The sequence below is a fragment of the Elgaria multicarinata genome, chromosome 1 (assembly GCF_023053635.1).
Source record: "Elgaria multicarinata webbii isolate HBS135686 ecotype San Diego chromosome 1, rElgMul1.1.pri, whole genome shotgun sequence".
Lineage (NCBI taxonomy): Eukaryota > Metazoa > Chordata > Lepidosauria > Squamata > Anguidae > Elgaria > Elgaria multicarinata.
In genome coordinates this window covers 89,358,774-89,374,288 of record NC_086171.1, presented here as the reverse complement: position 1 = coordinate 89,374,288, position 15,515 = coordinate 89,358,774, and the positions used below count along the sequence as shown (strand labels likewise).

The following is a 15,515-nucleotide window of genomic DNA, read 5'->3' as shown; positions in this document are numbered from 1 at the left end:
GAGAAAGGACATCACGTATTGGGAGTCATTCACCCCATCTCCCTGACACCAAAGGAAAGAGAGAGAGGGTATCCTCTCCAGCAGCTTCAACTGCTGAGCTTACACCTGCAGGGAGAAAGAAGCTCAAGACTTTTATTGCCAGTCAGATTTCTGTTCCAAATCACTGAGCTCCAGATCACCCAGACGATCAAGATCAGAGGCCTTCCTGACCATCATGAGGATGGTGAACTCTTTGAAGAAACTTTGGATAAGTCAACACAAAGTAGACTTTGTTTTCTCTGAGCTGCTTTCCTAAGATATTCTGGAGCTATGGAGATTCTTCAGCTCAATTCTTCCGATGAGGAACCCGAAACCCCCTGCCCAATAGTTTCACTTTCCATCCCACCAGTACTTTTTCCATTCCTTGCATTTTGAGCAAAGAATAAGATGAACCAACATGATAGGATTGATGAAGCCTTTCTCTGAAGGGAGTTAGATGCTTCAGCAGTGAGGCTCAAGGCCAGCTTCAGAGCATCAGTGCTTACAAGGGTTGGTGGAATTCTTGAGAAGGATCGCTTGGGCAAGAAACTGGGAAGATTCTTAGAAAACTCTCCCTCTCCCACAGTACTCCGTGTTAACTCTTCTTTGGATAGCCTACAATTCAAATTACTGGACAGAAAAGCATGTGAATGTTGTGCTTCTTTTCTGTGTTTCAAGGTGCATATGTTCTTCTGACCTTGTGAAATCCACCATGGCATCTGCCTGTTTCTTTACACTTACTAGCTTGATTCTGTTTCTAGCTAAATCATTTTAAATGGGACCCATTCCAAATTCTTGTTCATAGAATTACCTCAAAGATGATCAATCCAACACTATGACAATGTGGGAATAAAACTTGCAGCAGATGATTGATCCTTCTGTCCCAGGGACATAGTTGGTGTTATGTAATGTTGCCTAAACACTACGTAACTGAAATGCAAACATGATAAACCATCTGCTAACGTTACTACATTTATGAACAGAAGGTGCTTAAAGTGGTTTGTTTTCAAGGCATGGCAAGCGCACAGGGATTACATATGCATAATTACATAACAGATTTGGTCACTTTTCACCTTAATTATCCATTTTTTTGTTCTCTCTGTCAACAGGTCTTGCTGGCAATGCATGCAAATGTCGAAGACAGAGGGATCAAAGGAGATATAACACCTTTAATGGCTGCTGCTAATGGGGGACATGTTAAAATCGTCAAGCTGCTGCTAGCTCATGGTGCTGATGTCAATGCACAGTCTTCAACAGGTAATAAATGTGTTACAGTTCAATGTAATAGGAATGTGGAGCAGCCCAGGAATCCTGCATCGCAAATCACACATTTTTAATAAAAAGGAATTCAACAGTTTGCAGGTTTAATATTATACCAGTTGAGACAATTTATGTAAAACTTTCATACTATCTCTAAGCTGAAAAAGTTTGGCTTGGGTTGGTGGGGCAGTATTATGGAAACAACAGAGATGTTGCTACATTGGCGCAAGGAGGTGTCACGAAAAGAACTGTGCCCAGGGAAAGGGTAAGAGAATTTAATACAAGGCTTTTCCTGATCTGGGTCAAGAAGACGGAATATTTTGAACCTTGGCAGTAAATGCACAAAAAGGTGAATTTGGATTGTGAACAATGTGCATAAATGCTGCTCAGTCCTAGCTTGCAACTGTTAGGTTTCAGTTCTTTGTGTTTTCTCAGTAAAAGTTGTCACATTTCCAAACATTTTGCATGATTACATAAGGATACACACTCTTTCCCAGAAGGTAAATGAAATGAGTAAATACTGACCATCAGGCTACATCCCTTAATTGAAAATGTACAACACTTCACTCGTGGGGTTTTTTCTAAATTTAAAACAAATACATCCACTTTTTGCCAATTCCTGGTTTCCTTGTTGTCTTATTGCTGTCAAATGAGAACTGAGGTAGAATGTCCACTTTTTACCCTTTGATATTTCAGCCAGTTGGTGAACATGTTATATGTTATGAAATATCTTGTTATGGTTCCTTCTAGTCTACATTTCTCAACCTTTCTTGGGTGGATGTCTTGTGGGACTGGATTAAAGTTCTTGATCAAATCTGAATATATCAGCTTCAGATCTATGTTATTTTTTCAAATAAGGAAACTTGATTGAGCTGGCACAATTTAATACTTTCCCAAATATAGAAGCTATTTATTTCACTCATAGTCTTCCTTTTCTCTTTATATGATAGATATTCTATTTAATTACCTCCAGCTATCTGGAAAGTATACTCTAGTTCCTCCTCATAGTTGGCTGTGAACGCTCTTATATGATAGCTAACCCCTTCAGAATCTTTGGGTGTATGCCACTGTCTGTTTGTTTCCCTCTCCATCAGGGCCAAATCAGCACCACCTCCTTGAAGGTCATGAGAGAGCCAATCCTGCTGTGTCTCAACTAGTTGCATATAGTTGTTTTGTTCCAATCTGGAATTCTTGATCATTTAGGAACTGATGTTACTTCAGGATACCAATCTCTGATTTTTTTTAATATGATAAAAATACCATCATTCCTACTACTCTACCTTTGAATATCGATGTTGAAGCAGATCACCTTCACTTCACTATTATGGCCATCACTACCTCGTCTCAGCCACAGTTCCCACCAAATGTGTGGCTACTGCAGCAGATTCGGACAAGTCAACTTTGTCTCGGTCCTCAACACTCTGTTCCATACATTCCATTGCTCTTATAAATACATCAGTTGTGGTCTCCTCTGACTCTGCCATAACACCATCATTGGGGAAAGTTAATTGCATCTCTTTGGAGGTCGCATACATACTGACAACTCCTGCAGTGTTGGGACCATCCACCTCCTTTTGTCAAATGATGCTTGTGATGGAACCGCCAGGCTTGACTCAGCGATTCCCTGGCCAGGGAAGGGGGTCTGGCTCAGCCAGACCAGACACACGCCCCTTCACTGCCGCTTTTAACCCTTCAGGAGTCTAGGTTCTCAAGGAACGACACCTCACAGGAGATAGGGACCAAACACTTTTATTCTTCACACAAACACACTTCCATAAGGGTCCACACATTAAGATAAACACGTAAGAGGTTTGGGGGGGGAAACACGGACAAAGGAATGACACACTTCAGATAGCAGGGACTAATACGTCCCCCTCCCCCTTTTTGCACACTCAGACCAATTGGATTCGTATTCACTCCCCACTAACCACCTACCAGCCGTAACTCCGGCAAGGTCCCTTGCCCACTTGTACCCAAACCTATTCTAAAACAAAACAAACACTTAACACTGCGACTCAACCTCTGTTGCTCACTTCGACTCAGCTGCATGCCACTCGAACTAGACTCCTTCCCTCAGCAGCCACATGGAGCTTCCGCCATCCAGCCAGACTGGAGGCTCCTTGCTCACACACGCACACACCGGACTCCAACACCCACAGGAAAGAGACCGGACCCTTGGGTGCCCAAGCTTTTATCTCTTTCTGAGACCCTCTTGTCACCAGACCCACCCTGACCAATTGAAACCCCCTAGCAACCTACACCTCACCCGAAGTGAGGGGGAAATGCTCCCAGACATTGCACAGCTGCAACTTGTTACTCTCCCCCAGTACCAGCCCAGGGAGGTGCTATCAGATGCCAGACGCTTCTTGCAAAAGCGCAGCCTTGGCATTTAGCTTGCTACTCCCTTCTGGACACAGAGAAACCCATCTCTTTCTCCCCGGGATAATGCAAAGATGTTTTCTTAAAGGGACCATGGGCCCAGCCCATGACAATACTGGCTTCCATAAATGGGAGATGATATTCACCAGTTGTCCTTTGTTCTGCATTCCTGGCACCACATCCCACACTGTTCCAGAGAGTCTCCCCACCTTCTGGAGCATTTTTTGGGAGGGTGCGTACACATGCATTCTCTCTCTTGTAATCCTTACAGTGGTCTGGTAAAGGAAGCCAGTATTATTATTATTCCTGATTCAGAGGTGGCAACTTTCCTCAGGCCAGCTAGTGAGTTCCTCGAAGAGAGGTTTTAAATTTAGATTTTCCTAGTTCATAGCTCAGCTTATTAAACCACAGCATCATGCTACTTATATACCTGAAAGTTTGATGTAGCAGAGGTACAAGTGGTCAGTGCTATTATGGATTTGGACTGAGGAGAGGGGGTCTCTTCAAACTAATCTCACTATTCTTTTCTTTTTTGAAACTAGGCAACACTGCACTCACCTATGCTTGTGCTGGAGGTTATGTAGATGTTGTGAAGGCCCTCTTGGAGTCGGGTGCTAGTATTGAGGACCATAATGAAAATGGCCACACTCCTCTTATGGAGGCAGGGAGTGCTGGACATGTGGAAGTTGCCAGAGTGCTCTTAGAAAATGGAGCCGGAATCAATACGCATTCCAATGAATTTAAGGAGAGTGCACTTACACTGGCTTGCTATAAAGGTATAGTATTGAAATAAGCTAATGGTGTGCTTCCACAGACATTGGAAAGACTCGATCTTTTAATTTAAAGACATTATTGGGATTGAATTTAAACTTTTGATTCTCATTTGCTTTTGTACCTTTGTTCAAACTAATAAAATGAGATTCTATTATTTTAATTCCTAATCTAAATCATATTAAGTGTCATTGGAATATAGCTCAACATGATCTTGATCTTCAGCAGGATTTTATTACTGTTATTCCCAGAAAAATTATTATTTAAATTACGTATTTTCAGTCATGAAATATGCTATTGCAGTATTGAGTGCAAGTATATTTACTGGGATGGGGATTGTATTTAGTGTTCATGATATACTTCTGTTTCTTTCCATGATTTTTTATTTATTTATTTATTTATTTATTACATTTCTCTACCGCCCAATAGCCGGAACTCTCTGGGCGGTTCACAAAAATTAAAAACATTCAAAGTATAAAACAACAGTATAAAACCATAATATAAAATACAATATAAAACCTCAACCAGATAAAAACAGCAGCAATGCAAAATTACAAATTTAATCCTTATTCCATAAGGAATAAGATGTAGATTTTTTTCAGTACTGGAATAAAATTGAAGTAATAGAGGAGTTCTAATGCAAACTGCCTATATTACAACTACACACTCAGATTTTCAATTCTAACCATTGAACTATACCACAATGTAAAAAGAAAGCAGCTAAGGATTAATAGCTATGCAAATTCATTTTTTAAAAAGTTTCATTGTCCAGCTTCATGTTTTTTTAAAGAGGAAATAACATTGAAATATAAAGAATTTTTATGTTCCTAAGTTACTTTTTCTGAAGTATTTTCACCTTTTTGTTTTACTTCTAGTTTTCATGCTTCAGAATTGGAAGTCAGTTTGTGTGTCTCTTCCTAGCTTGTATGCAGGCCATTTATTTTCCTTTACTAGAACACAGACTGCATTGTTGTTGTTGTTGTTGTTGTTGTTATTATTATTCAGAATAGCAAATTGTTTAATTTCTGGTGTTAAAACAGTCCTCCCTGCCCCAGTACACACTCTGTTGGGGAAATTTTGTTGCATTTTGTTCAGTAAAGTTATGCCTGTCAATAAATTTCAGGGACTACGTGCTTACACTTTGATGGAATTGTTATGTTCAGTGTGTGTTTTCTTTTTTGTTTTGTTTTTAGGCCATTTAGAAATGGTGAGGTTTTTGCTGGAAGCAGGTGCAGACCAAGAGCATAAAACAGATGAGATGCATACGGCATTAATGGAGGCATGCATGGTAAGCGGCATTCGCACTGTGTGGTGCACTGTGATTATTCTGCTTTTCTGGTTTGCCACAGGGCTGCCATAAAAGAGAATTGCATTTTGACTTTGGTGTCAAGCCTTTAAGACTGATAGGAGGGAAAGTGGCGATCCCATACAGGCTGCCAAATGCACAGTCAACTTCTGTGTTTGTTCGATAGCTTACAGTCTTATTTTGTCCATGTTGTATTTCTGTTCCAGAGACACTTGAGGAGTTCTAGCTATTATTGTCTAGTTAGAACTATGGTGCCTAGCTTCTGCTTCTAAGTAATTTGTACTCTTGTTAGACAAGGAATAATACCCCAAAGATTATACAATATATGTAAATCTGATGGCAACCCAGAATGCATGGTACTGAAGGATACCATTTTAGAAAGAACTGTGAATCTGAAATACAACTGTAACCACAGAGGGGGGGTGTCTAACTTTGTATTTCATGAGTTGTCCACAGTGGCCTAGTTCGTACACATGCTGGTCACGTGCCAGGAGAATTTACATAATTGCTCTTGGCAACACAGCGGTTGGGTTGTTGCCATGGTAACAAGCCATCCAGAATGCAAATGGGAGGGATATGCCACCATGTCTTCTTTCCCCACCCGTGATTATGCAGACCCAGTCAGTGGGCTCGTTCAGACAGTGAGTGGGGAAAACAATGCAACCTTGGTTGTTTCCCCTGCTCATGCCAATTACATGAATAGGATAACCCTAATTACTTGTGCTATGTCATCTGAATCTGGTGCGTGGTGAAGTACCGTGCATTTTCTCCAACCCTACAACTCATTCTGCAAGGTGCAGGTTGTATGGTGCAGTGCGAGTCATTAGGATAATTCTGGTCATGCGACCAGGTCAGGGGAAACAGCCAGCTCCATGTTGTTTCCCCTGTTGATCGTCCGAACCTGGACAGTGTGCATGATATATTCCAAACTCAACAGCAGCAGTTTTGCCCATTTTTTTTAATTGTTTAAAATTAATTTTGTTTGTTAGTATATAAATTCAAACAGATGTGTAAATGAGCGATTTCAAACTTCCTCAGGGCTTGCTGTAAATTTGGACTATTTTAATTTGTTCATATTTCTACAAACCTAAAACCACTATTTTCTGGTCCATGTGCTGTGAGAAGCTTTGTAATAATGCTCTGCTTCATGTTACAAAATAATCTCCTGGGTGTAGGGAACATGATTATCCAGCCCTTGTATACGTAAGTGTTCCCCCCCCCTCTTTTCTTTCTAGGATGGCCATGTGGAAGTTGCTAGGTTACTCCTTGATAGTGGTGCTCAGGTGAACATGCCTGCTGATTCCTTTGAATCTCCATTAACTCTGGCAGCCTGTGGTGGGCATGTAGAGCTGGCTGCGTTATTAATTGAGCGAGGGGCTAACTTGGAGGAGGTAAATGATGAAGGTTATACACCACTGATGGAAGCAGCCCGAGAGGGTCATGAGGAGATGGTGGCTCTACTTCTAGGCCAAGGTAAGAATATAACAACTGTATTAGTAGCACATTTGAAGGCTTCCCTGAAGTATATCTTCTAGGAGACTGAATTGTTTGCTAATTTTCATTGTTTAATTTATAATATAGGATATTAAATATACAAAAACCACTGTTCCATATGTACCATGTTGACTCCAGGGAATGCTAGTTTTCCAATTGTATGATTAATACAATTAAATTCTGGTTAACATGCAAAGCACTAATAACCAATGACAGCAAAAGATATGTTCCCTAGAAAGTCATTAGCCATTCAGTCAGGACCCTTAATTTATGTTCATTTAATAGGTGCACTTGATAGACTCTGAAGTTTCTACAACAGTAAGGAATGCCACCTGGGATGATGAAAAGCTATCACTAAATAGCATGAGACAGACCTAACTTAGCTTAATTGAGTAATTGATAATTTTTGACCATTTTATTTATTTATTTTATTTACAATATTTACATACCACTCCCCATTCAAAATTTCGGAGTGGTGTACAAGATAAAATAAAATAAAAACAGAATAAAAACACATTAAAATAGGTTTTTTTTAAAAGAAGCAAACTGCAAAGCGAACCGTGGCTGGTCATCAAGGGAAGGATTCCTGGAACAACGACGTTTTCAGGAGGCGCCGAAAGGAATACAAAGTTGGTGCCTGCCTGACCTCTAGAGGCAGGGAATTCCATAGGAGGGGGGCTACCATGCTGAAGGCTCTTCCCCTGGTGGGCTCCAGTCAGAGGATGGGTCAATGTGGAACCACCTGGAGCATGCCCTCAGATGACCTCAGTGACCTGGCAGGTTGATAGGGAAGAAGGGCATTCCTCAGGTATCCTGGTCCCAAGTTGTTTAGGGCTTTGTACACTAGTACAAGAACCTTAAACCTGTCCCCGTAACAAATAGGCAGCCAGTGCAGTTCCCTCAGCAGAGGAGTTACATGCTGGAAAGGGGAACTCCTGACAACAGCTGAGTTGCAGCAGCCTCACATAGAATGCATTGCAGTAATCCAATCTTGAGGTTACCAATGCCTGTACCACTGTGGCCAAGCTATCCCTGTCCAGCAGAGGCTGTAGCTGGCAAACCAGCCGAAGCTGGTAAAAGGCACTCCGAGCGGCCGTGGCCATTTGAGCCTCCAGCGCCAGAGATGAATCCAAATTATGAACCTGATCTTTCAGAGGTAGTGGAACCCCATCCAGAAAAGGCAATGAGCCTATCTTCCGGACTTGGGAACCACTCACCCACAGGGTTTCCGTCTTGCCATGATTGAGTTTCAGTTTATTGGTCCTCATCCAGCCCATTACTGAGTCTAGGCACTGGTCCAGGACCTGTCAATTCATTTGTCACAGGGAGAAAGAGCTGCGTATCATCAGCATATTGATGGGATGTAGCTCCAAATCCCCTGATGACCGCTCTCGGCAGCTTCATATAGATGTTAAATAACATTGAGGACAATATGGTGCCCTGCAGCACCCCATAGCTCAATTGCCAAGGAGCCGAGGAATGGTCACCCAACGTTACTCTTTGAAAATGATTCCGGAACCACTGTACAAAATCTGTGGATAGGAGTAGCTGAGGTTTCTACATGAAATGTTTCAGTAATGCATGGGTGTTGTTCCTGTTTTGTTATTTTAAAAAAAAAATGTATATTTTATTATAGCTCCTGACGAAGGACGATACGTCCGAAACATTGAGCAGAGCATTTTTGGATTTAAAGAATAAAATAGTTTTTAACATGTTTATCAAGTACCAGAGTTGATTTCTCTTTTTAGCATCCACACTTATTGGTGCATTTTTTTCCTACATCGGCATATCAAGAGAGATAGAGCAGAATTGACAGGGTTGCACTCTCCCTGTCCCTATACAATATTTTCTATACAATAGTCAATTAATGTTAAATTGTTGCTAAGTGCTGTTCTCGAAACTTAATCTACACTGGTATATTTCTTTCTCCAAGGAGCCAACATCAATGCTCAGACAGAAGAGACGCAAGAAACTGCCTTAACTCTAGCATGTTGTGGGGGCTTTCTGGAAGTGGCTGACTTTCTTATTAAAGCAGGAGCCGATATAGAACTTGGCTGTTCTACACCTTTAATGGAAGCTGCTCAGGAGGGTCACTTAGAGCTTGTTAAATATTTATTAGCTGCAGGTATGGAATTGTTTTCTCTGTGCATTTATTGCTCAAGTTGAAAGCACACCATTGAAACTTTGCTATCATAGGCCTATATTGAACTACTTTATCATATAATGTGTGTCCTTATTTGTAGTAGCCTGTCACTTGCATCCTAGGTCTGTGCAAATAATTATGAAATCGTCATTTCCAAACGTATTAATCAGACATTTTAATACCTGAGTATTTTGAAATTTGGTTAAATAATATAGACACTGTCATGCTAGACAGTGATATGCTTGCATAGATTCTAAGCTTCATATACTTAATGCTGCTTCAGGAGCGAATGTGCATGCAACAACAGCAACAGGAGACACAGCACTGACATACGCCTGTGAGAACGGTCATACAGATGTAGCAGATGTGTTGCTTCAAGCAGATGCAGATCTGGTAAGTTGGCAGATGAAGCTTTGGACTTTTTCTATGTTGTGTGGCTTCGTGCTGTTGTTTTTGTAAAAAGACTATATTTTACTTGATTTGGGTTTATATGCTGCTTGATCCACCCCAGCAACAGACTCTCAGAGTGAGTTGCACAACACAAATAACAAAACATAATAAACATATGAATCAGATTAAAGGTGCAGCATATTCACCAAACAAAATGGACAGCTAATCACAACCAACCAAAATAACAAAAGATTGAAAAGGCAACCATGAAAAGGCAGTTACTGCGGCCAAAACTCCCCCCATGGCCTGAGTTCGATCCCAGCGGAAGCTGGTTCTCAGGCAGCTGGCTCAGGTCGACTCAGCCTTCCATCCTTCCGAGGTCAGTAAAATGAGTACCCAGCTAGCTGGGGGAAAGGTAACTGCGACTGGGGAAGGCAATGGCGAACCACCCCACTACAAAGTCTGCCAAGAAAACATCAGCGAAAGCAGGCGTCCCTCTAGGAGTCAGCAATGACTCAAGTGCTTGCATGAGAGGTTCCTTTCCTTTTTTCCTATAGATGCTTGAGGAATTCAGCCTTTTTAAATTCTGATGCACACTGACCTGATCCACAACTCCTGCACTTCTGTGTGGATTTTACACTTCTCCAAATTTTACAGTGCAACACCTGGCTAAAAAATATTTTAAAATGCATATTTTACAATAATATACATTTATATATGGAGATAAAATACATTTATAAATATATTTTTGTAAGTAAATAATTCAAAATATATATATTTAAATACAAATGTTTGTGTGGATTAACACATGCAAAATTGTCATGGACCAGGAATAGACTGATTCATCCATCCCTACCTGGAGGTAGCATTCATTCAGGTATAGTGATTTTCACCCACCCTACTGCAAGCCATGGGTTATAGGGTGGGTGAAAATTAACTATGCCCACACCACATTCAGACAATACGGTGCAGATAATTAGGGCAATCCCAGTCACCCAGCTGGCACACGCAGAGGTGGGGGAAACAACCAACATGCATTGTTTCCCCTGCTGATCATCTGAACCCAGCCAGTATCTGAATGAGTACTACCTCCAGTAAGGGATGGACGGATCAGTCTATTCCTGTTCCATGTCAATTTTGCATTACTGGTCATGCCATGGGTAATTAAGGTAATCCTGGTTGTGCGACTGGTACGCGTGGGCTTGGGGGAAACAACCAATGCTATGTTGTTTCCTCTGCTGACTGTCTGAAACCGGCCACTGTGGCTTTAGAGGTCATGCCAGCACTTTGAATTGAGCCCAGAAACAAGCTGGTAAGCAGAATGGCTCTTTCAGGACTAGTTCTTCTTTGTGGTCTGTGTGGATCACATGAATGGGCTCTGCGCCTGCACGGGGTTCATTTTGGGAAACATCCCATAGCTGAGGAAATTTTTGGCAGGAACCCTCCCCCACTGTCTCAGTGCGCATACTCCAGTGGTTTCCAACCTCTTCCCTCAGTTCTTCATCAACTGCCATTGTAGTAGCTCGTATGTGTAGACTTCTGGTTGACTTTTCTTGTTTTTCTCCAGTTGTACTCTAATTTTCTATCTTCTTGTTGTTTTCTTCCTATTTTCTTAGCCTCTTTCAGGATGAGTTTTCATCTAGGACCTGGGCATTAATTACAGCTCAGAGCTTTGTGTAAAGCCTTTAAAAGCTTTTTTTTTAAGTCTTCACGGAATTGCACATTCCCTAAGCTCCCATTACAGGGCCTAGCTTAGGCTTTGTGAGCAAAGGTGGTATGCGATGCTGAAGTTTCTCTGGCCAAGCTTCTAAGTTCTTGCTCTGAATGAGCCAAAGCTTAGTTGGAAACTCTTTATACTCTCTAAGCCCTTGCTCCACCCCATGTCACTGCAGTTAGACCTGCTGGGCAGGGCTAACTACAATCATATGGCCTGGGGAGATTGCTTAGAGAGAGAATATAATAGAGGTTCTATTTATATTATATTTATAATCTATTTATAATCTTTAGCTTATTCTGTCTGTGTTCAAAAACTCTTCCATCATACACGAGATCCTGGACACCACTGTAGGTCAAGTCCAAGTTTGCCTTCCCTCTAGTCAATTTTATGAACAACTGCTCTAAGCAAGAGTCATTTACAAGGGCCCACAACTTTTGGCTGGCTTTGGCAGACAGGCCAAAAAATGTGGTCATCTGCCCCTCCTCTTACTGATTTAATCACTGCACAGTTAAGGCACTCCAAGTACGTTTGTCTAAACAGCCGCTAATAAAGCCCCTAACCCTGGTATTATATCTAGAAATTCTGTCTCTGTCATGACCTATGCATTTTCCCAGTTGATGACAGGGTAGATGGTCACCCCATTGTTGTCTTTTTGAAATATTCTTCATCAAGATTACCCTCAGAATTTTGGCCAGAGGGTACATCCCCATTACTAAATTAGTATTTATGCCTGAAGCAGTTTATCCCTATTATGTTTTCTGGTTCATTGGACTATATGCACTCTTTGCCAGCACTTTCTTAGACTAAGTGAATTTATTTTTGAAAGCCTAGAATGTTGAGTGACTGTACACACTCAATACAGTTCATTAGATAAAATAATCTTGAAAAAATCCAGGTTAAATTATTAAAGATGTTTAAAAACTTAGGAATCTAATTACCGAGGTGGCTTCTATTTTCTCTCTCTCTCTCTCTTTCTAGGAACATGAATCTGAAGGAGGAAGAACTCCATTAATGAAAGCTGCAAGAGCGGGTCATGTCTGTACTGTTCAGTTCTTAATAAGCAAAGGTACTTTTTGTGAAAATATTTCACTTTTAATGTGTTTAAGGTGTTTTTGTCCAGTTTGCTATATCTTAGTTTTAAAATGTTGCTTTCATGTTTTGATTTATGAGGTCTTTAGATGCTTGAAATTTTTCATTAACCATAATGAAAAAGGGGGCAGTTCTAGGCTGTATAACATAATTTCAGCTGACATTAGTTTTGTAATTTAACAACCAGCTAAACAGTCCAATTGCACACTAGTTTAGTAATCTATAGTTTAGCTACTCTACCACATTCCTATTTGGCACTGCATAAATTCTATAAAAAGACAATTAGAGAAAAGAAGCAAGAGTACACCAGGCTTTAATGGGTTGAATTGGCATGAGCACTTGAAAGTAATGATAGATAATTTAGATAGATTTTCTTGTGCTTTCCAGAAATTAGCTAAGGTTTAATAGGATAGGAAATAATGAATTTCTCTCAAGTTACTTGCGTATGCAGCCATATTTTTATTCAGCTGGAGAAGGGGAAAAACTTCCCAGAATGCACATGATTTTTACTCTCATCTCAAACTTACGTCTCTTTCAATTGAATATGTGAGTGTTGTGGCACAGTAGATAGAATAATAAACATAGAATAGCAAGACTATTCTAGAAATCCCCCCCCCCCCTTTAGCCTTTGAAACTTAGGGCTTTGTGGGTTATTATCCATAGGGTGATTGTGAGGATAAAATGGGATAAACTTATTTATGCTGCCCTGGGCTCCTTTGTGATAGAGAAGGGATACAAATGTGATAAATAAATGAATATAATTAAAGCCTGTTGTTATAATGCAGTGGAGACACCTCTTTTTACGTAAGCACAGCAGTCAAGAACCAAAGAACTGTGCAACTTGTTCTATGAATCTTTGGTGGCTTTTGACTATTTCTCTTTTGGACAATAACCAGCTCATCTCACACTCATGCCAAGCTGCTCTTGGAACTGAAGGAATTTGGGGAAGGGATGGGTGGGTGGACGCATGCATAAAGGGAAAAAAAGTCCAAAATCCCCTTGTGTACATCAAAGCTGTGGGATCACCTTTAAAGGAGCCCTTTGAATCTGGGCCAAATTTTTGAGGAATGAAATGCATGCATAGGGTTAAATAAATAAGCAGACCTGCATCATGTTGGTTTTCCTTAGTCTCATATGAAGTCAGTTTATGCATGACTGAGTACAGGATTGTAGCCTTAAGTGTAAAGGGATGAAAGCAACAATAACAATATGTATGGAACTACCTGTGTGATATATGAATAACTGGGATGCACTTATGAATAAAAACATGTCTGGAGCAAGTGGCTCTATCAGTTCTGAAGCAAGCATATGCAGTTTAGTCTCTTCTCTTCTCATAGAGGAACTCCACACATGCACATACACACACACACACTTTATCATAGAATCATAGAATAGCAGAGCCGGAAGGGGCCTACAAGGCCATCGAGTCCAACCCTCTGCTCAATGCAGGAATCTACCCTAAAGCATCGCTGACAGATGGTTGTCCAGCTGCCTCTTGAAGGCCTCTAGTGTGGGAGAGCCCACAACCTCCCTAGGTCACTGATTCCATTGTTGTACTGCTCTAACAGTCAGGAAGTTTTTCCTGATGTCCAGCCGGAATCTGGCTTCCTTTAACTTGAGCCTGTTATTCCGTGTCCTGCACTCTGGGAGGATCGAGAAGAGATCCTGGCCCTCCTCTGTGTGACAACCTTTTCAGTAATTGAAGAGTGCTGTCCTGCCTTGCACAAGAGAGCTGAGCAAAAACTGAGCTGTGGGTCTTTCTCACAGAAGGCTCATGGATTTTCTTCACATCAGTCTGTTTTCTCCCTTCTCTGATTGTAGTTCAGGTAGCACGCCTGGGAGGAGCGTGGCTGCAAAGATCTCTCCTCCACCAGCATCCTTCACCAACCTAGTAGGAGAGTGGGGGAGGCAGTGGCCTCTACTTCCTTCAACAGCTGCACTGAGGGCTTGTGGAAAGTAATTGAGCTAGGTCATGATGTTGAGGCGTGGGGTGCTGACCCATATAGTTACTTCAGGAATAGAGATGGGCTTGCAGTATAGTCCCCAGTAGAAAGTGATCAGTGGGAAAGTTCTTATCAAAAAGTAACAGTGCAATTAAGAATAAGAACCTCTTCTGACATTATTATTATTATTATTATTATTCTTTATGACAGGAGCAAATGTGAATAGGACCACAGCTAACAATGAGCATACGGTATTGTCACTTGCTTGTGCTGGAGGCCACCTGGCAGTTGTGGAATTGTTGTTGGCTCATGGAGCTGATCCTACACATAGACTGAAAGTACGTGGCGGTTCCTATTCCATCATTTCAATATCTACTGGGTGCATGTCGCTGGGCAGTCTTTTGATCAGCTAGTGTAACACTGGGGAATGTAGCATAGTGACTTATATGTTTAAGTATTTTTCATCTGAAATGGGTTTTACATTTAGTTTTCCTACTACTATTGGGTAAAAACATCCCTAAGGAACTCTTGTGTTGAAAGAATTGGCTATTCTACATAAGATTGTATTTTTATATTCATCTCCTTTGATCTGAACTTCCCAGTTAGCCAGTGGTACTGTTTGCATGCAGCTGGGGAAGCCAGAAACTGATAAATGCTAGTTAAAATTATTCTTACAACATTGATAAGCTCTGTTTAAATACTTTATTAAACATTGGCTATCAAGGTGTGTGGGTTTTTGTGTATGATTTTTTTAATTTTACCCCATTATTTCTTTATAGGATGGTTCAACCATGCTAATAGAAGCTGCTAAGGGTGGACATACAAGTGTAGTTTGTTACCTGTTGGACTACCCTAACAACCTGCTTTCTGCTCCTCCACCTGAGTCCACCCAACTGACTCCCCCATCTCATGATTTAAATAGGGTAAGATTTGAAGAGCTGTCATGTCTGTCCTTTTGGATTTTGTTTTATATTTTATTTTTAATGATGAAGTCCTACCAAAATA

General features: G+C 40.9%; 1 protein-coding gene across 3 annotated transcripts in view; it reads left to right on the top strand.

The window, feature by feature from the left end:
* The window catches only part of ANKRD17 (ankyrin repeat domain 17), a 123,888-nt gene that overhangs the window by 67,257 nt on the left and 41,116 nt on the right, over positions 1 to 15,515 (top strand). For all 3 annotated transcript variants that reach the window (XM_063131721.1, XM_063131739.1, XM_063131730.1), the window contains exons 5-13: positions 1,128 to 1,275; positions 4,200 to 4,433; positions 5,622 to 5,716; positions 6,970 to 7,207; positions 9,162 to 9,353; positions 9,655 to 9,764; positions 12,457 to 12,544; positions 14,721 to 14,848; positions 15,290 to 15,433. In XM_063131721.1, the coding sequence (XP_062987791.1) occupies positions 1,128 to 1,275; positions 4,200 to 4,433; positions 5,622 to 5,716; positions 6,970 to 7,207; positions 9,162 to 9,353; positions 9,655 to 9,764; positions 12,457 to 12,544; positions 14,721 to 14,848; positions 15,290 to 15,433 (1,377 nt within the window). The remainder of the gene's footprint in view (positions 1 to 1,127; positions 1,276 to 4,199; positions 4,434 to 5,621; positions 5,717 to 6,969; positions 7,208 to 9,161; positions 9,354 to 9,654; positions 9,765 to 12,456; positions 12,545 to 14,720; positions 14,849 to 15,289; positions 15,434 to 15,515) is intronic.